At 35.9% G+C, this 21,664-nt stretch overlaps 1 protein-coding gene across 1 annotated transcript in view; it reads left to right on the forward strand.

The window, feature by feature from the left end:
- The window catches only part of DPYD (dihydropyrimidine dehydrogenase), an 828,315-nt gene that overhangs the window by 455,533 nt on the left and 351,118 nt on the right, over window positions 1-21,664 (forward strand). Inside the window, exon 14 of the mRNA XM_012801700.2 lies at window positions 14,436-14,600. Within this exon, the coding sequence (XP_012657154.1) occupies window positions 14,436-14,600 (165 nt within the window). The remainder of the gene's footprint in view (window positions 1-14,435; window positions 14,601-21,664) is intronic.

Here is a 21,664-nt window from a genome sequence, read left to right on the forward strand (position 1 = left end):
CACATTCATTACTTTTGTATATGACTACTGTCAGGTGACTGGCAGAGACAAGTTGTTGCGACAGAGATCTTCTTGCCTCCAAACTCTAAAACAGTTATTACCTGACTCTTTATCATAAAAGTTTATCAATTCCTATTCTAAACAATCTTCCTGCCCTTTGTAAGTCAGAGTTTTAACTTGCTTTCAGGATAGATTCTTTTTCTTTCTTTCTTTTATTTTATTTTATTTTATTTTTTGCACTCCAGACAGATCTTTTTTCTTGCCCTCCTGTCCATGGTGTGTTCAGAGGTCCTAAAGCATTGGGAAAATATGAAAATATCTATTTATATTAGCGTTCTTTCTTCTGATGTCTATTTTTCAAATTATTGGATTGGGATTAGATGGTCAAAATTTGCTTTTTTTGATGGAGTGCATGATCAAAAAATGTTAGACCATTGACCTACCTAAGTATATCATAATCTTTTTTCTATGAGAAATACATGAAAAAAATGCTTTCAGAATCCAACATATTTATGAGATAATGGATTATGGAAAATTATATAAGGTAGGCTTAGTATTGGATATCTCAAGGCCTTTAACCCTGTGAATCACCAAGAGATTTCTTTCATGTTTCTCCAACATGGTTTGGTCACATAACTCCCTATTCATCCCCAAATATCCTAGATGATAGGGTATTTGAGTATGTTATATTTTATTGTATATGTGAAAGCACAAATGGTAATTGTAGAGTACTATGCAAGTATAAAGTATTATTCAGAGATGCCTTATCAATCTTGGCATGCAGACAGGCATTTAAATGACTAAATTCATTGCTACTCTAAATGAATTTATTGTTGTTACAATTGTTGCTATTGAATTAATTGTGGATATATACTTTAAACCAGATTATGCTTATAGCCCAAAAGCTGCCACCATGATGATGTTCCTTCTAACCTAGTTAATGATCTGCAAATCTAGTGATAACATCTCAAATCAGTATTATAACCAAAGTGGGAGGAAGATGTTGACTGGATAATCTCCATCAGGGAACAATTTATATTTAGGGTAACCTGTTCTGGCCTTCCTGGATTCACTGCCCACTGCTTAAGCGGAAGCCAGCACACGGAGGCAGCAGGGGTTACAAGCAGAGAAAGAGCTTACTCTTATAGCGCCATGAGAGGAGACGGGAGGAATTTCTCAAATCCATCTTCTCCAGAATTTGAGAGAAAAGATTTTTAAAGATAGTTTAGTGAGCAAAGGGCAAGGCGATTGGGACTGCCAATCGACTGTTTGGAATAAAACCATAAGGATGTAGAAATTGTCTTTGTTACTGAGTCGGTTCATGGGTGGGGCTCAACTGGGGCTCAACCAAGCAGCTCCTCCATATGGGCTACTGGACCGGAGGGGAAAAGTGTTCCACCTGAATGCAGGACCTGGGAGATATGTCGAAACTATAATCTATGGGAGCAATGAAGAAAAGCTAAGAATCTTTACAATCATCAGCCATATGACTCCTGAGTAGTGAGCAATTATGGGAAAGCGAAGTGTGACAGTGGCTGGTCATGCTTCATATATGTGTACATGTGTGCGCATATGTGTATATATATATATATATGCATGTACATATATTTCCCCTACCCAAGTTCCCACATTATGGCCCTTTATTAATTTTATAAAGGGTAGTTTCAAACATCTAAGAATCTTTATTTTATGGATATATTCAAGTATTCCATTTGTCCACCACTTTTTTATTATAATTTTGGTCATACCTTTTTCAGAGATACAAGATACCACGATTAAATAATTTGTTCAGTAATTCAAATGGCCGTATTCTGTCTTGGATGAGTTGACAGGGAAGTATATTGTCTCAGCATATTTGGTTTCAACCGACAAATCTGTTTGCTTTCAGCCCTTTCCTCCATGCAGTAAGTGTTATCGTTCAGTTTTTCTACAATGATGCCGGAAAAGTGGTCTTCATAATTAAAATGGAGTTCTACTATGAATAGTACATTCTAAAGTCCAAAATTCTCAGCTTTTCTTTCTTTGCTTCATTGGGTGTGATTTTTTTTTGTTTTGTTTATAACTTACAAAATCTTTCCCAATGAGGACCACATTGATTACCTTTCAAGAATAACTATCTCTTGAAAAAACTAAAAAAAAAATTATTTTTTGAAAAAAATGTCAAGAACATGGACAGAGAGTTTTTCAAATGTCCTTCAGTTTACTCGTTGGCGTTTCCTCTACAGAAACTGGTGCAAAGCAGTTTGGAGTTTAGAATAGCTTTGAAAGCATTTATTGTTCCAAGGCTAATTTTAACCTTGTGATAAAGATTGCTTTTTGTATTCAGTTGAATGTGATATCCAGTAATTGTTTGTCAAGGCTAAGTGCTGTAGGACATAATACATTTTTTCAATGGTGTTTTGTAATTATATTACAAGCATCTTTATGGCCTAATGTATGAAAGAATGCTATTGAGTCGGGGTGTTAGCATGATGAGAAAACAGATTTTAAACTGTATTATTTGAATTATTACATCTCTTAGGTGCTAAACTTATATGTGGGGTAGTTTGACTATATCTACGCTCAAATGAATGATTGTTGTTGTTGTTGTGTGTTTTCACAGATGTTTGGAAGGAATTAACTTTATATATGTATATGTATATATAGATAAATATACTTATTTTTTTTTTTAGACAGAGTCTCAAGCTGTCACCTTGGGTAAAGTGCCAGGGCATCATAGCTCATAGCAATGTCCAACTCTTGGGCTCAAGCAAGCCTCTGGCCTCAGTTTTTCTATTTTTAGTAGAGACAGAGTCTCATTTTTGCTCAGGCTGGCCTCAAACTCGTGAGCTCAGGCAATCCACTTGTCTTGGCCTCCCAGGGTGCTAGGATTACAGGCACAAGCCACCGCACCGGCTCAGAAATTAACTTTTTCTTTTCCTCCCTCATTCTGTGTCTTCTCATTTTTGTCAGTAGAATTTGAGGAAGGAGGATTCCCTAAGGTAGCTAAAACAGGTGTGTGTGGCCTGAAGTAATTTTAATATCAGTTTAAGATTACTGCCATAAGGGAGGGTTTAAAATTTCTCTCTATTCTCTGAGGATCCAATAATTTGAATCTAGAATAAACTTGACTGTAGACAGATTAACAGAAAAAAAGGAGTACACATTTATTGCATGCATATGCATGAGAGTCCTACAAAATAAAAAAAATTCAAAGGGTCAAATGATTGAAGCTTAAGCAGCACTTTGTGCTACAGGACAGAAAGAAATGAGTCCTTGTAGATGCTCAGGAGGCGGCTCCACTAGCAATGGGAGGGTGAGGGGAGGAACTGAGTTGCAAAGTTCTCATTATCCAGATAAAGCCTCTTCTGCGGCACCCTGAGAAGAATGGGTGAAAGATCTGTCTGGGCTGGTGTCCTGGGCCTAGAGAACTTTGTTAGTGTAGATTCCAGGGAGGGGATTCTCTAGGATTGCATTTCTTCAGGAGAAATGTCTCTTAGTCTCATAAGTCTCATAACTTGAGAAAAAGCTCCTCCTTACACTTCAGAGAGAAAACAGGTGGGGGAGAGCAGGGGAAGCTCAGAGAGGCCTTGGTGCTGAGGCTGCTTCTTGACTTCTAAGTACTCAGGATTTGAAAGCACCATCCTGTGGGTAGTGTTTGCTGAACTCCAACACCCCTATGTCAGAAATATGGGTCCAGGGTATCTGCAGTTAGGAGGGTCACCTGTCTAAGATGCATCTGTGTTGTTTGTCTTCTAATTATACAGAGAAATGACTTTTTGCTGTCTTACTCGTTCCTCTATGAATGTGATGTTAGGTATCACATCACACAGCCTCATCATTTTGTTAGAGAAATGATTAGAATCAGTATCATTCCACACCATCATTCTGAATGGTGTTATCAACTGAGACAGTGATGTTGAGGCAGAATATGCCAAACTTAGACTGCTAAACAACTTTAATCTCACGTCACAGGGTAAGCTGAAGGACATACGGTATCTCTGTGCTTTTGATTCTCCCTCTGTGATTATATCTCTCCTTTTCCCTCAAGAGGTGACAATGTTAGATTTTGTGGTAATCATTTTTTGATTTTGTATATATATATTTTTTACATATGTACCCCTAAGCAGTATACTACTTAGTTTTATTTGCTTTTATGCTTCACATAAATATAATCATACTTACATTTTTATGCAGCCTGCTTTTTTCTTATGATTGTTCAATATTTTTTTCATATTGAAAATAGGAAAAGAATTAGTATTGAAAATATTGAAAATATGAAAATATTTTCATATTGAAATATTTCAATATGAAAATATGAAAAGAATTAGTATTTGTTCATTCAGTTTCTCTGCCATATACTATTTTCTCACCACTCCTTTTGTTTGAAGTTTCTCATTTTACTCTTATTTTTAAATTGTAATTTTGCGTGGTACGCCATTGTTAGTTAACAGTTCATCTTCATACAAAGTCTGAGGGATTCTCTTCTCTGACCTCTTAGTCATTGACAAGAAGTCATCTGTTAATATTCCCATTTTTTATAGGTAGTCTTTTTTTCCTCTAGTTATTTTTGTAAAAGTTTTCTCTATCTTATTGGTGTTTTACTTACTATAAGGTATCTAGATATCAATTTTTCAAAAATTTGTTTTGTTCTGTTAACTAGTATCTGGAATCTGAGGGATTATTGGTGTCTCTCAATAATTCTATTAAAACTGCCCCAATTGTCCCTGTTATATTCTTGTAAATTCCAATTAGATTCATTCATTCATTATTTCCTTCCTTCCTTCCTTCCTTCCTTCCTTCCTTCTTTCCTTCCTTCCTTCCCTCCTTCCTTCCTTTCTTTCTTTCTCTTTCTTCCTCATTAATTTATTCCGCATGTCACTTTATCTCTTGATCACATTTTGCATCACATTTGTCTGTACTACTCCATTGAAGGTAACTTTTTTATACCATCAAATTAACTAATTCTGTTTCATTATGCTTAATCTTTTGTTTACCTCAAATTATTTTTTATTTTCAGAAATTTTATTTGGTTGCATTTCAAATCTTCACAATAAGTTCTGAGCTTATTCTTCTTTATTTATACATTTCAGTTTTTCTTTTATTTTTTAAGCATATTAAAAGTTTACTTTGTCTTGTATATGTGGTAATCCTAGCATATGCATTATTGGCATATCTGATTCTTTCAGTTTCTAGTGACTCTTATCTGTGATATCTTCTGTCTAATATCTTTGTTAGTTTTCTTCTATGTGGGGTCACATTTCTTGGAAATTTATTTATGGAAATGTTTGACACCTAGGGTGAAGTGCATTCTTCTAGAGAGGATTTGAGATGATTTCTACTATTTTATCAAAGGATACTGTAACTAGGAACCACAAACCAAACTACTACCTTCAGGCTTGGGGACCCATACCGTTTTCAGTTATTAATGGAGATTTATTTCTCTTTTTTTCATAATTGGAGCTGAAATGGATAGATACCCAACCATTATGCTCTAATTATTTTCTAGTTCAAATATCAAGGGTGTTACATTTGGAAAGGTTTTTAAGCTTCCTACCTCCATGCTCAAACTCTCTGCCTTTGGTGACTTAGGTGTTTGTAAGCCACTAAAACTCAGTCTTTAGGCCACCAGAGATTGGCAGAAGTCTTGAGGGCAGACACCTCCCTACATCTAGTTTGCCCTTGTGGTTCTCTGCTTTAGGGATCAACTTCTGATCTCACAGAATATTTTTGTATATTAGTATAGCTATACATCTTTTTTTAAATGCCTTGTCTAGGATTTTTATATGTGCTATATTGCAAGGTATTTCTCTCAATATTTTAGCCATATTTCAGAAATGGAAAACTCCTATCTCAAGTTTTAAGATACCCCTTTAAATACACGTAGCAGCCATTTCACTTACTGTGCCTTCTAGAGTAGAACCAGAGACTTTATACAAGTTTTAAAGAAGTAGAGTTTTTTTAATGTTTATCATATTCAATGAAAACTCTGCTCTAATACTTGAGGATAATTAATAATTATTAAAATTGACTCATGCTTATACCTTCACAGCTGCTATTCTGGGCCTTAAAAGATTTCTTCAAAGCGTATCACATGATCATCTTATAAGCAGACCAGCAGAAATTTCTAAGTTAATTACAGTTTGGCAGAGTGTATCCAAAACCTCTTATCTGAACAGTGAACCCAATAATTTAATCAGTCTGTCTGTTGACTAATCACGTTCTAATCCATCTGATATCAGCACTGAAAAAAAAAACTCTTCATCTGTTTCTTGTAAAACTTATCTCTGTGATCACACAGCTGCTGTGAGCTAGCGGCATTAATAACTTGAATAGGAGGCAGAACACAATGGGTTCCCAAGCCTGCTGAAAAAAAAAAGTTTGAACTCCTTAAAATTGTCATTTAAGACTGTCTACACTCTGACTCAACTCTGTTCAGTCTTCCTATCGTAATTTCCGGTAACTTTCCTAGTTTTAGCCCATGAACTTGAAAAAGCTACTTGAACTCTCACAACATCTGTTTTGACTGTTTCTGAAGCTGGTTTGTTGATGAATGAATAAATACTTATTTATCAAACACCAAGTGTTAATCACACACTGTTTTACTTCACTTAAGAGTGATGGTTACCCAGCTTGGCAGATGAGAAGGGCAAAGGGCAAAACAAATCACTTCCAGCGTCAAGTTGACAAAGTCATAAGCTTTCTTCATAAGGGTAAGAGGAAAGCCTAAGACTATACCAGTCTGTGACCCTGCAGTTTACCAGTCATACCTAATTAAAAATAGAGAATTAATCTTCATATTTTTGCAATGTAAGACATCAACTCCTTTCGATGTCTGACATTATCCAAGGGATGAGGGTCATTTGACATGGGGTGAGCAGTGGAGAACGTGTCAGTAAAACTGCTTCCCTGCCTTGCCATAGACATTTAGTCGAGTCAGTTTTCATTTGTCGTGCCCGTCTTTACGCCTAACCAGGTCATAAATCATTGTCTATTCACTCTAGAACACGACAGGCTGTAATTTTTTTTTTCTTACTCCTTCCACTACTTCATACATAGTACACCTGCCCTTCTACTTACATCAGGACAGCCCCAGACTTAGATTGAGCTAAGCCATGACCCTGCTGTGTTGACAGTCTTCAGCATACCAACATATCAGCATTGCAGAATTCCCAATGTGGTCTAAACCATGGGAGAATTTCAGGGGTTCTTGGAATTTTGACTTTGCATGGCTTTGGGCCACAGGAACAGGAGTTGATAATTATCGTGACCGATTCAAGACTATGGAGAGTTTTCATTTCACTGCATAATAGTATTTCATCTGTTTCACAACCATTTTCCTAGTTAATTGTACTTCATCAGTGTCCATATGTTATTTTTCTCCTTAGGTTTCTAAGAGGAACTTACACAAACTAGTCCTGGTGTAGCGAATTCCTCTCAGCTGAGTATTTGCTCAGCTCCCAGTGACTAAATCACTACCAGTCTTTGTTTACCTGAGCATCTTTGTGAATCCTGACCAATTCTACCCTGCTAGACACAGTTCATCAAACAAGGGTTGGGAATGAATATTTAATGCAGCTTAAGCTGTCAGAGTCTCTGACACTAGGGGTTAAAATTTGGCACAAGAGATTATAAGGTTTGAAGCGTGGCAATACCTAGGACTTGCAAACCTGGGGCTTGGAAGGAAACCTGTGTTCAATCATATGAACTGAGATAGAGAAAGTCCACTGCAGAGAGAAAAATGGAAAAATGTGCAGATGGAACCAGAGAGAAATCACAGAAGCCTTCCTAACTGGGGTATAGCTACATTTCCTTTCTCACTTTATGGAAAATACTCCTTTACCTTAAAATAAATATATGGTACCCCACTTTCAAAAATGTGACTTGCTCCAGTTGATATATTTTCCTTACAACTAAAATCAGTTTTAAACGTTATTATATACAACAAATGTTAAGAGGTCACTATTATTGTTATTATTATTCTTATCACACAAATACACCTGAGTTGCAGTTGCGTCCCTAATACTTACTAGCTGTACAACCATGGATGAGTCATTTCACCTTCCCTAAGCCTCTGTTTTGTTATTAGCAGCATGATGATAAAGTTGTGATGATCAAATGAGATACTGGGATGCCAAATTTTGCTGTCCATATCTACGCTGTAATTATCATTTCTGTAATTTCAGTGCCAAAACTTCTCTGATCATGCACCTTATTGTTTTTCTAGGATAGCATTGCTGTTCTTGTTTACTGCATTTTCCATGTAGATAGGCAGATTTATACTTCCTGAGCAGAAAGGAATAAGTTCTGTCACTCACACAGGTAGAGTGCTGTCTTTATACCATAAGACAATAGAACAGAAAAAATGATTTATTGAAAAAAAAATTCTTATCCTCATTTTGCCCCTCCAGAAGCATCAGGGAGAAATTATTCTGACCATCACAAAGTTTATTTTGGGGAAAAATCAAATATTAATATAGTTAGTTCATGAAGAAAATAAAATGTTAGAGAGTTCTTTCACAATAGTGGAGTTGCTTTAGAAACTAGGCCACTCTTGAATTTTATTTTACTTTTTGCTATTCCCAGGGTAGCAGTATCCCAGATTTATAATGATGGAATCACACTATGTGACAAGATACTTGTTGTTAGACTTGTTTTCAGAATGATTCTCCTCTTTTATGGGATAATGTATAATTAAATCCTACTTAAATATTTTACTAGGATTTTATTAGGAAAGCAGTATCAATTTGTCCTGCAGTGCATTTCAGTTTTGAAATCCTGATATATAAAATCAAGTAATTGAATTTTTTCCTGGCAAGAAAAATAATTCACTGCAGCATCTTGAAAATTAGAAAAGGAACAAATATTTAGATGTTTGTTGTAGGTTTTTGGGTAAACTGATAAAACTTTCTCAACAGTTAATAATAATATACTCTAGACTATCACACAGCTTTTTGAACATATTTCTCATTCTCCTGTGTACTTATGTAGCTCAGAAAAAAAGCATTTTTATAATTACATGTTAATAATACTTTTGAAAAGGCCACTTTGCCTCATCAGCCCCAACTTCTCCCTTGGCATCTACCTACTACAAGAAGTACCCTCTATTCTGAGTTATTTGTAGTCATTCTCTTACTTTTTTTTAAATTATTAAATCATAGCTGTGTACATCAGTGCAGTTATGGGGTACAATGTGCTGGTTTTATATACAATTTGAAATATTTTCATCAAACTGGTTAACATACCCTTCACGGCATTTTCTTAGTTATTGTGTTAAGACATTTATATTCTACACCTAGTAAATTTCACATGTACCTTTATAAGATACACTATAGGGGTGTTCCCACCAATTACTCTCCCTCCACCCATCCTCTCCTCTCCCCTCCTCTCCCCTTTCTCTCCCCTTCTTCTTGGGCTATCTTTGGATTATAGCTTTCATATGAAAACTATAAATTGGTTTCATAGGGCTGAGTACATTGGACACCTTTTCTTCCATTCTTGAGATATTTTGCTAAGATGAATATGTTCCACCTCCATCCATATAAACATGAAAGAGGTAAGGTCTCCATCTTTCTTTAAGGCTGCATAATATTCAAGCCCCCTTACTTTTATTTATAGTTTTGTTACATAAGTGTGTGTCACTAAACACTACATTATTTTCTTTTGTCTGTCATATTCTACATATTTCCTGTTATTTTTATTCTCCAACATGTTTGTAACATTTATTCCTTACAGTATGTGTAGCTGTGATTCACTCTGCACATTTCGTTCTTTATTTCCCTCCAACTTTGTTGGACCCAGTTCTTTTTCTAATCTCTTACCAAGACATTTCTGTAACGTTTTCTTTTTCTATTTTTTCGTGGCTATTGCGAGTATCTTAATTCAGTAGTAACCATGGAAACATCATAAGTTTTAAGATAAAGGAAGTCAAGTAGATGAACTTAAACAAATAAATGTAATCAGTCTGTTTTCCATTTAAATCTCTTTACTGAAGCTGAAAAATCATTACGATCACTTCAAATGTTAAGAGGTCACTAAGCCTTGAGTTTATAATGGTAGTTATAATATCACATAGAGATATCACCTAACACTTCCATTTCTATAACATCTATTTTTAAATATCTGAATATTGTTAATGCACTGAAGATTAGAGAAATGGCAATTTATCTTTTTTATTGTAGAGAATGAACTCTTATATACTCTAACTATTCTTGAATACGTTTATTTTGTTATATTAACTCCCTTAAGCAAGGCTAATATGACTTAGCTATTAAATATTAAAGCAAAATATTCTCTTATGAAATTATGCTCAAATTCTAGTATTCCCAGGTCAAAAGCTTTAGTAAATTATTGCCCAATTATTGAAACTCTAACTCTAGTCCTATAACCAAAGATAATTGGTTGTATCCATGTTTTCATTTATCTTTCAGTTAATTTAAAAATTCTAAGAAGTCTCAAGTCAGTGGAGAAGGATTTTGGCAAAGTAGTAGCAAACATGACTGAATTTTGGAAAGAAAACCTAGAATAAAATTATTAGTTGGGTGAATACATTGGAATTTTGCCACTTTAACTTGGAAAATGTTACATTTTTCAGTTTCTATGGTACTAACAATGAACTCAGTGATAGTTAAGTTCTGTGCCAGTAGAAACCTATAACTTGGGCAGATATGGAGAGTATTTTATTTTTGTTTGAATTAAGGAATGAGAAAACTGACCTATTCAAAGAACCATACTCCAGCTCAGACTCCACCTTACACAAACAATGTAACCTCATTGTTGTGAGGTTATTAATATGAGGTACCCTCATATTAATCTGAAATTTAAAAAAAGAAACATATTCTATTATAAAGTAGATAAAAATTTCCCTTCTGCTTCCGTATCTGGAGAGGGGTTAAAAGAATCCCTTTGATTTGGTTCATACTTCGGGCATATCATGGTGGTTAAGGAGATCATTGATAACTCTCCCTGTTGTAGTCACAGTTTAACACAGCATCAATAGACTTAACTCACAATTCAAAAGAAACAATCCTTTAAGGTTGAATGTTAGGCCTTGAGATGTCACTGAGGAGAAATGTTTTACTAAAAAAGGATTTTCTTGCCTATCCTCCCATTAAGTATTTTTAGCATTTGACCCTTTTTGGCTATCGTGGGTGGCTGGCCTCCTTGTTATTAAGAGGGTTACTGGAAATGGTGTAAAATTCCTGGATTATGAGGTTTTTTCTTTAGTGCTGGTGAAAGTTCTGTGTCTTTTATACTTTTTAATATTAAAAACCTCCTACATATTTTGTAAAGATGTGGTCTTAGTATATAAGACAGATGCAAGAGGCAACTAAAATTGGTTAAGATTCTAATGGGCTTCTCAGCTAAGAAGTATGCTCAGTGGTCATGCATATAGCTAAGAATTTAGATCTCTTGTATTTACCTAGGGGGATCTGGAGAACGTTCTTCAAAGCAAAGTATCAAGTGAGTGGAAAAACGAGCATCGAATGTACTCAATACTAATAGAAAACTAGGCCTACACAAGAAAAAAATTGCAATTAAATTCAGCTGGGGGGAGGGGGAATAGGAAGGAAGAGGGGAAGTGGGAGGGGGTTTGGTAAGCTCTCACTTACGGAGTGCAACATAGGGGTCTATGGCACCCTCCTGGGTGAATGCCTCAACTACAACTTGAGGTTTTACCTAACAAACATGAACGATGTAACCTCATTATTTGTACCCATATATTAATCTGAAATTTAAAAAAGAACTTACATCTACATGAGATGGAAAAGCCCAGCAGTAGAACTACATCAGAATGGGGCCTCTCTGTTTGCAAAATAGAGATCAGCTATATCCCACAATCTGGAAGGTCTTAATTCATACGGTATGATGAAATTCAAGCATGCTTCCTGTCATAAGTTATCCAAAGCAGGCTGGGATGGGGAGGGATGTGGCAGAGGGGAGTTTGGATCACAGCACTCCGGTACCAAGATCTAGCTATGGCAGGAGATGAAAGGGCAACTGAGCTCCAGAAGAAGGGCTCCCTAAGGGATCAGAGGAGGCAAGTGAGGACCCCAGTTCTAGACAGTTGGACTAATGGGAAGGATCAGCATAGTACCCATGCCTGAATGTGAGCATAAGCTCAGACCTGCTAGTCTGTTCAGCAACAGAATGGGGCCATCAGTATATGGCTTTGGTTCCCACATCTCAGGATAAGACCTATTCTGTTGCCTAGGGTTTTAGTCTAGACTCACTCAAGAAATGTTATTTGAGCACCTACTGAAGGCGAGGCTAGACGCTGCACATGTAATTACAGGAATAGTTCCTTCCCTTATAAATGTTACATTCTAGTGGGAGGTACAGTGAAGATAGAGATATTCACTAGGAAGTGTAGTCAAAGTGCCAATCAGGGGAAGTATATATTGTTGTGATGGTGATTCAGGTCCTCTTAGTAAGACCTGATGCAGTGGGAAAAGACAGAAAGGCTTTGCAGAATTGAGTCTAAACTATGATAAAATTTGAAGACTAGGACACTCTTAAAAAGAGTTAATACCTGTAGGTCAATTAGCATTGCTTAAGGAGTAGGGAAAGTGCAAGAGTCAGTTTTGCCGATTAAGCATTAAGTGCTACTTCTAGATCAGGAATTGTGAACCATTCATTTAAATCAGGTATCACGTTATTTGTAGAATTACTCAGTTCCAGGGCAGGTGGGTTGGTGAACTAAACAAGGGCTCCACTCACTATCCTGGCCAAATATCCCTGTGACGAGAACAATTTGTGTCCTCGCTTGCATTAATCTAGGTGGAGAGCGTTTAAAGTTGGGATAAAGCAGAGGAAAGGAAGACCTCAAAGTTTAAAAAATATACATGCTCTTGAAAATTGGAACATAGGAGAAAACTAGACTCATGTGGGCGAAACATTTCTAGAATGGTCTTCTCAGCCCGTGACTACACCCAAGTAGTACCTACTGGGTGAGCTAAACAGTGCCACCTGTAGAAATGCAGAGTGCACATGCAAGCATTTGCCAAGATGGAAATTTGACCCATTAGACTTGAGCTTCCTGGAGTAACTCTATTTGTCATTTTACCCATTAAGATCATGAGACATGGTTTCACAACAGCAAATCAAAGCAAGGCTGCCAATGTTGCGCACAGTTACAATAGAAATGGGATGGCTTAATTAGTAAGAAATTAACGGGCATGATTCCTATAAGTTAAAATGTACATATTTAAGGAGGCTTATTGTAACATTTATACCATTTATTTTATAATATACTGATTCAAATGTAAAAGTGAATGTAAATTACCAGAAATTAACATGCAATGTGAAGAAAAGTCCTTTTATCCTCTGCAACTGTAGCATTTGGCAGATTCAGGAATAAATAATCTTTTGTGGCAAGGGTATGCCTTATCAAACATATGCAGATCAGCACTAATTAATGCTAATTAAGGTTTCCTGTCTATCTAGTTGGAAAAACGTCCAAATGTTATGAAATCCAGTTAGTATGCCTATTACGCTAATTGTTTTATATGGGGTGGTTCTTAATTAAAATATGTAAATTGACCTTAATTGCTATATACTAATGGGGGTTCATGTTATCTTACTAAGAGTGACAAGATGGTGAGGAGGGGTACTTAAATGACTAATTCTGATAAATCCTTAACTAAATGACCTTTACTCAAAATTAATTTTAATTGGAAGTTGGCAAAAGAAACATTTTTTTCTTTGTTTCTTTTTAGTTTTAAGTAATGGAAGAAATGTTGCATTTCTTTGTTAATACAGCTTTAGAAGCAGTTGTGGGTTGTTAATTACACTTAACAAGCAAGTTAATTTCACTGTTTACTGTTTATAGTTATCAGGAAGTTATTGATATACTCATTTCAATCTTGGGAAAAGTGACTTTTTTTCTCATTGAATAATGTGCATATACAGTTACAATACCATAGGTAATTTGACCCAGTTAGTTCGTTAGAGTGTGTGTTAAAGTTTGATGAGCTGGCAGTACTCATATGTACTTCTTGGCCGATTTACGTCAGAATTACATTTTAGGAAAAACATTATATATACTTTTTACAAACATTAACTCTTATTAGAATTAAACTATGATTAGAGATACTTAGGTTAAATAGACTGAAGAGTTATTTTTATATTTTAACATATCATGTTTTATGTATTGTTTAATTGTAAACAAATTAAAATAAGTATGCCCCAAACCAATGTTAATTAATATACACGTTTCAATTTTTTCATTATGTTGAATTTAAATTATAGGAAGCCATTTAGCTAAAGCTAACATGTATTTTACCTTTTTTTTTTTTTGAAATAGTTTATGTTCAGCTATAAAGTATATTAAAAATTCTTATTTAAAACCATAAGAAAGGACTGGGTAATATATTGTCATATGAAGATGAGCATGTAATGAAGATCATAGGTTTTCTTTGTCAAAAGGAGACTCAATATCTTTACTCTTTCATCAGGACATCGTGACAAATGTTTCACCCAGAATCATCCGGGGGACCACCTCCGGCCCCATGTACGGTCCTGGACAGAGCTCCTTCCTGAATATTGAACTCATCAGTGAGAAAACGGCTGCATATTGGTGTCAAAGTGTCACTGAACTAAAGGCTGACTTTCCAGACAACGTAAGTGTGATTTAACATCAAAAACAAGAGAATTGGCATAAGTTGGTGAATGTTTATTTAAACATCCAATTCATAGGCTTATAAATATTAATGTGTATAATATATTTTATTAAAGAATCTGCCAGTTGCTTTGCTGATGCATAGAAAGATAAAAAAGGAGGAAAAGCTCAAGAACTCATAAAAATCCACACCGAGTGAGGCTTTGTTATAAATGGATGCCATGTAGATGCAAGAAGTATCTACATAAGCAGAAGGAAGAGAAATAAATTTCTCATTTTATTGAGTTGGTTTTCACTGTATGTGGCTGGTATTTATGAAGGTGATGACCTCAGGAAGAAATTGCAGACTATAAATCATTTTAAATATAAACCTGAGGCAGAAGCCCAGTATCTTCTTATGTAGTTTATTTATATTTTTTTAGTGGGAAATAATTTACTAAATAATTTTAACACTCTGTGCTAAATGAATAAACTATCTCGGATAAAACATAAAACCATTTTTTTTTTCTTTTAAAGAACCGTGCTGAAATATGGCAATAAAATCCAGCTTGAACATAATAGATGGCATTTCTCCCTTCAGTGGTCCTGTTAGGGTAATCATTAATGTCATTCATTCATTCTTCCTCCTCTCCCTCATTTTCTCTCTCCCCACCCACTCTGTCCCCCCCTCTCTTTTTCATTTTTTCTTTCAAAGAGCTAACAGTGAATGAAGGTGGAGGCAAAGAATTTTCTATCTACATATATCTGTCTTCAAAGACCACAGGGAATACTTAAGTATTCTAATGGTAAATATTTTTAAATCTAATGAAATTCGTGGATATTTGCCTACACATTGATAAATAGCCAAATCTTACAAAGGAATTTAGATCGCACACTGTTACCTAGCCCATCCAGTTTCTTTGCCTATTTTCAGTAGTTCTAATTGTTTGAAAAGTCTCTCTTCACTTGAAACAAAATATATCCACATAGAAAAATATGATTTATCTTCTTCAAGACAATCTTTCAGATGGGGAGGGAATTATCAAAACCCACCTGTCATCTACACCTTCTGTTATTATGACTTTTTCACTTTCTGAGCCTGAACTTACAGTTACAGCTGAATTATATTATCACGTCATACAATTAAAAATTAAACTGAGCTGTTTGTTTTTTAAAGGACCACGTTTGGGGGGAAGCTGTTCTCAGAATGACTAAAGACTAAAAAAATGGTCAACTATAAAAAGGAATAATGTACTTTGTAACTTAATCTATAATATTAAGTTAAATTGATAGGTGCTAAACATGCAATGTCATAATTTAACGTGAGCACTTTATAGCACACACTTGGTCCTAGGCACTGTTATAAAAGCTTTATATATTTTAAGCTCATTTGACTCTTGCACAAACTTACAAGGTAGGTATTATTTTCTCCATTACATAGATGAAGAAACTGAGGCACGCCGAGGTTAAGGAAAGCGTGCCCAGTTACACACCTAATGTTGTATGTGAAAGCTTGAATTTGAACTCGAAATTTGCTTTTAGTGTCCATGCTTCTGTGTAATAATAGTATTTTCTAGTCTGCCGACCTATGCTGTCCTTAAATAGTCAATATTAATTTTTAATGCCACATAACAACAGCACACAATACATTTCCCCAAATATTGCTTCAATAGTATTTAGATAAGCTACTGTGTCTGAAAAGAATTATTTTTCTCCAGAAAATACCAATGGTTTGTCTGAAGTTCACATGACACTTTCTGCCCTCTTGGGGGGGCAGGAATAAGATGTTATAGTAAGGACCACCAAGAAATGACAGTAAGTGGACAAGAAAGCTGAGAGGAAACCTTTGCGACTATGGTCAAGTACAAAGAAGAGACACATTTACATGTTCTTTTCAATTTCCCCGGCAAGAATTTTCTTCTCTTATTATGTTTTTTCTTCTGAGAAAACAGTGCAGACTTTCCTTGTTTCTAATTCTTTCCCCATTTATATTATACTCCTTATTCTTTTTCTGTATTCTTAGAATTTATAACATTTTACTCCTCATATCAAAGATAACATTTTAAATACAATTAAAATGGCATTCCTATCTGAACCCAGAGAAATAAAGTGTATGCACCTAGATATTGCCATGCTGAGAATAGACTATCTCCTACTGTTTTGGAATTATTCTGGTAGATTTGCCCGATGAACTGAATGAAAGAAGATGACCCTTCATTTTCCAAGTTTAATTATCACTCTCACTGGAGTTTTTTCACATAATTCTCAAGTGTGTGACTGCCGCCTTTAGTGACGGGGATTGGACAATTCAACCCACTGTTGCAGCTTCTAAGCAAGGACCAGTTTTTCTGAAAAGGAAATTGTGCTGGGGGCACATCAGTCAGCTGATATCAGCAGCTAGTGTCTCTGTTTCTGGTGAGGGTAGATACCACTTGACCAATGAACTTCTTGACTATGTAGGTATCAAGAGCCCTGAAATATAGGGGCTCATCTCCTAATTACCACAGTTATACCAAAGCCTACACTTAGCCACAACTTTTGCTTGGCTTTCGAGGTTTCCTTTTATTTATTTGTTAATTAAATTTGGCACATTGATCATTGTAGGGATAATTTATTAACTAAGAGATTTTTGTCCCTAACCTGAGATTGTGCAATTCTTTTTATGAAATGTACTATATAATTAGGGCTCACAGAAACCAATTTTAAATGAATCCTCTCATTCTCACTGCAAAAGCCTTATAAATCATATATTTTTAGGCCTTAGAATTTTTTACACCAAAAAATACATTCTTCGCTTTGTCTGAATGCACTGAATTAGCAAACAAAGACTGACATTTTCTATCATTTATGGAAGGTAAAGTAAGAGTTTCAGGCCAAAGATAGAACTTCAGCGGTGAACCAAATGGTGAGGATAGAAAAGGAAATGATAGCTTTGTTAGAGATGTTAATAAAGGAAAAATAATTGCTATGTAAATATACATCTATTAACAATATACTGCATTTATGCAAAAACTCTCCATGACTGAGAGATCAGCTTTGTGCACATCAAGTTCAAAACACTGATCTCTATCAGCATTCTCAGTGGTGCTTTATTGGCTAATAGCCTCTAACTACAGAGTTCTTAACCTTGTGTCTGTGCCATCGACTCCTTAAGCACTATTGGAAAGTTTAGGATCCTGTTTTTAGAATAATACTTTTGAATGCATAAAGCATAAATTATAAAGGTACAAAGGATTTCCTATTATATTCAAATTATGAAGATATTTTTTAAAATAGTTGTGATATAATAATACATGTTGCTTTTTATGAAGGCACTTAATAATCTAGGTGTAGGTCTAATAAGTACTACACTTCTTTTTTTTGAGACAGAGTCTCAAGCTATCACCCTGGATAGAGTGTCCTGGCATCACAGCTCACAGCAATCTCAAACTCTTGGGCTACAGTGATTCTCTTGCCTCAGCCTCCCAAGTAGCTGGGACTACAGGGCACACCACAATCCCTGGCTATTTGTTATTGTTGTTGCAGTTGTTTGTTTGCAGTTGTTTGTCATTGTTGTTTGAGCTGGCCTGGGCGGGGTTTAAACCCACCAGCCTCGGTATATGTGGCTGGCATCCTAGCCACTGAGCTACAGGCACCACCCACTACTGCACTTTTGATGCAGTAGTGACCATAATTACTTTCAGCAGCAACTCTGCTATGATTTTCTGTGATTTCTATTGGTCAGAGTTATAAGTATCAATAGTACTACTGTGGTTGGTTTATTGCATTCATGATTGAAAAATGTTGCATTTCAGTAGGGGGTTAATAAAAATAAAGGTCTAAATGTTTCTCCACCCAAGTTCATGAGTGCTGCGTTATATGAAGGGTCTACAGACCCTGCTTAAGTTAAGAACCTATATCCACTAGTTCTCAATTCTGGTTGCACATTAGAATCCTATGAGAAGCTTTACAAAAGGATGTTTATAGGTAGGACCTATCTTTTTAATGATTTCAGAAATTCCACTATGGATACAATAAATATATGTGTATATATGTAAGCATGTGTGTATATATTAATATGTATGTGTGTATGTGTGTGTGCATTTTTTATAAAGTTCATCAATTAATTCTACTGCGTACACAACCAGCATTATTTATGGCTCTTGACATTTATTATTAAATATTTATCAAACTCATATATCAGAACCGTTTCCTAAGAACATTTTGCATGTTCTAGGCACTGTGCTCGAAGGGCTTATGTGTCTGTGAAGCAGAGACACTTCCCATCTTATAAATGAGGAAACTGGCCTTTAGAGATATAGCATTAACTGGCCTGCATCACTCAGCTAAGGAATGAGGCATTAGGGCTGGAATCTTTCCCTTACGCTTTGAAGAGGTATTGCAGGTGGCCCTAGGAACCTGAGAAATTAAGAATGTATGTTATTCCAATCCTTCTCTACCCAACTACTCAAATAGGTACTTTCAAATACAGATTTATAAAACAGAAAACAAATTCTTATTATATGATAAAATAAAGAAAGCTCTCTCATCAGCCAAGCATTGCTTTGTAGTTAGTTCCTGCTGAGGATAGTTGATACCCCAGCTCTCATTGCTTTGCGGGAATGCAGCGTCTATGGGAAGCATTGTCGAGGGAGATTCAGTCTGGACCTCCGTTTGAGCTGTTCCGTGGCCTCCGCTTAAATTTTGTATTCAAAAATGGGGAAGTCAAGGGATTGAGTCAGATCTAGATTTCCTCCAAGCAAGGAGGATACTCATTGCTTATTCAGGGGGCTTTATTATCCAGTATTCCCTATACAGTCTCCATCAAGGCTGCCTCGGCAAAAGTGGGCTTCCTGGTCTTTGAAATATTTATAATTGAGTCACACTCATTAGAAATAAGGGGATTGGCTCGGCGCCTATAGCTCAACCGGCTAAGGCACCAGCCACGTACACCTAAGGTGGCGGGTTCGAATCCCCAGCCCGGACCCGCCAAACAACAATGACGGCTGCAACCAAAAAATAGCCGGGCGTTGTGGCGGGCGCCTGTGGTCCCAGCTACTTGGGAGGCAGAGGCAGGAGACTCGCTTGAGCCCAGGAGTTGGAGGTTGCTGTGAGCTGTAATGCCACGGCACTCTGCCCAGGGGGACAGCTTGAGGCTCTGTCTCAAAAAAAAAAAAAAAAAAGAAATAAGGGGATTTGGATTACTCATGAAACTGGTTTAGAAAAACAAAATTTAATAACAATAATATATCTGTTGTTAGGCCAGCAATAACCAGTACAAAATAGTTTTTGTTTCTTACCACAGAAGTTATAAAGAACAACTATCACCTTAGCTCTTCTCTCCTCGAATCCCCAAGGGGATACTCACAAACAGAAATTTAAGAGGCCCTACATTGGAAGGACTCCTCCTTCACCCCCTCCGGAATGTTTTGAGCTCGTCAAGTCCCTGTTTCTGTTGATTTCCACACATTTCCCATGCTGATTTATTTTCAGTAAATTAGGCAACTGCGATAGCAGGTGTTTTAGGGAAAGCTAGTACATACTCAGGAAACAGTTCCTCCCTTTACACCAGGGCTTAAGTCATGATTTTCTAATATTGTTCATGCATTCTGGACTCTATAGGTCACTTCCCATCCTCCCTTCTTTTCCCAAATCCTGCATAAATCTTAGCTCTGATCATCTAGTGACATTACTTTTTTGACTTTTAAAAGCTCCATCTAGTTTACAAAATAATAATAATAATAATAGTAATGGAAATTTAAAGTACAAGGGTGAGTAGGAATTAAACACCCATGCTTGCTGTTCTGTCAGAAAAAGGCAGAAGTCTTAGAGTTGGAACAGATTTGAATCTCAGCACCCCCTCTGACTTGCTATTTATGGACCCTCTCAGCCTCAACTCCTCATCTGTGTGATAAAATTTAATAGTACCTACCCTTAGAGGTTGTTACAAAGATTCAATGGGATATTATATATGTATAACATTTTGACATACTGCAACTATTCACTCCCATCAATTATATTGCATACAATACCTTTGTTTTTTATTTCTACCTTAAATAATGATTTTTTTCATATGCTCTGAAAAAGAGATATGGCAGTCAAAGGTACATAGCTTCTGAAGTATATTGCCCAACTGATTTTCAAAAACTGGGCCAGCTAATGATTTATCTACAACACACTATTTCAAAAATAGTTACCAGTTTAAAAATTAAACACTAATTCAATAAATACAGTTTTTAGTGATCTTCTGAATTTGAGTTCATTGCGCGTCATATCTCAGTTAAGGTCTTTGGATTTCTAACGTTTTATTCATTATACTTCCCTGATTTAATATCATTCATTCATTTAACTTTATGACTTCCCATTAAAACAACACTTAAATAATGAAAACGTTTCTTCTGTTATCAGCATACAAGCAATGAAAAAAATAAAAAATGTAATTAAATCCACAAAAAAATGATAGTAAAAGTGAATCATGATGCATGATATAGGTCACAGTTCTTTGATTGGTTCATGGCTCCATGTAGCCAAGTATTCTCTTGGGAATGGGATGTTTCTAGTTCTTAAAATAAAAAGAAAAGAAAAAAAGAAAAAAAAATTAGCTGCAGCATAAATGGAAATGGTGATATTCTTAAATGACATAATAATAGTTACCAAAAAATTATGAAAATTATGAAGTTACAGTTTTTAAGGGATTAAACATCAGGCAATAAAAAACAGTGAACACTGAGATATGGAAAACAAAAAACAGATGAGCTGATATTGCCTCAGGCCCTGAGTTGAAGACTCAGAGCTAAGAATCCAGCAAGACCAAGGTGGCCAGGATTTACAAGATAGATACCCCCCAGCAGAGAGCTGCATACAGAAAGAGCTCCAGGGATCTGCAGGGGACCCCTCTTGAGTATGTAGCAATAGTTGGTTCTGACATAAATCCGGGAATAGTGACTGGTCCCTCCATCCAGACCAGAAAACCCCATGATCACAAATACTGGGTAGAGTACAAATAAGAATTTGGATTAGTTATTGGGGAATAATTAACCTTATGCTTTGCACTGCTTTGCTTACACTCAGTAAAACTGAAAGTATGAGCACATTCCCAAGTGACTT

This window comes from Otolemur garnettii, unplaced genomic scaffold, assembly GCF_000181295.1.
Source record: "Otolemur garnettii isolate 467f Iridium unplaced genomic scaffold, OtoGar3 scaffold00010, whole genome shotgun sequence".
NCBI lineage: Eukaryota > Metazoa > Chordata > Mammalia > Primates > Galagidae > Otolemur > Otolemur garnettii.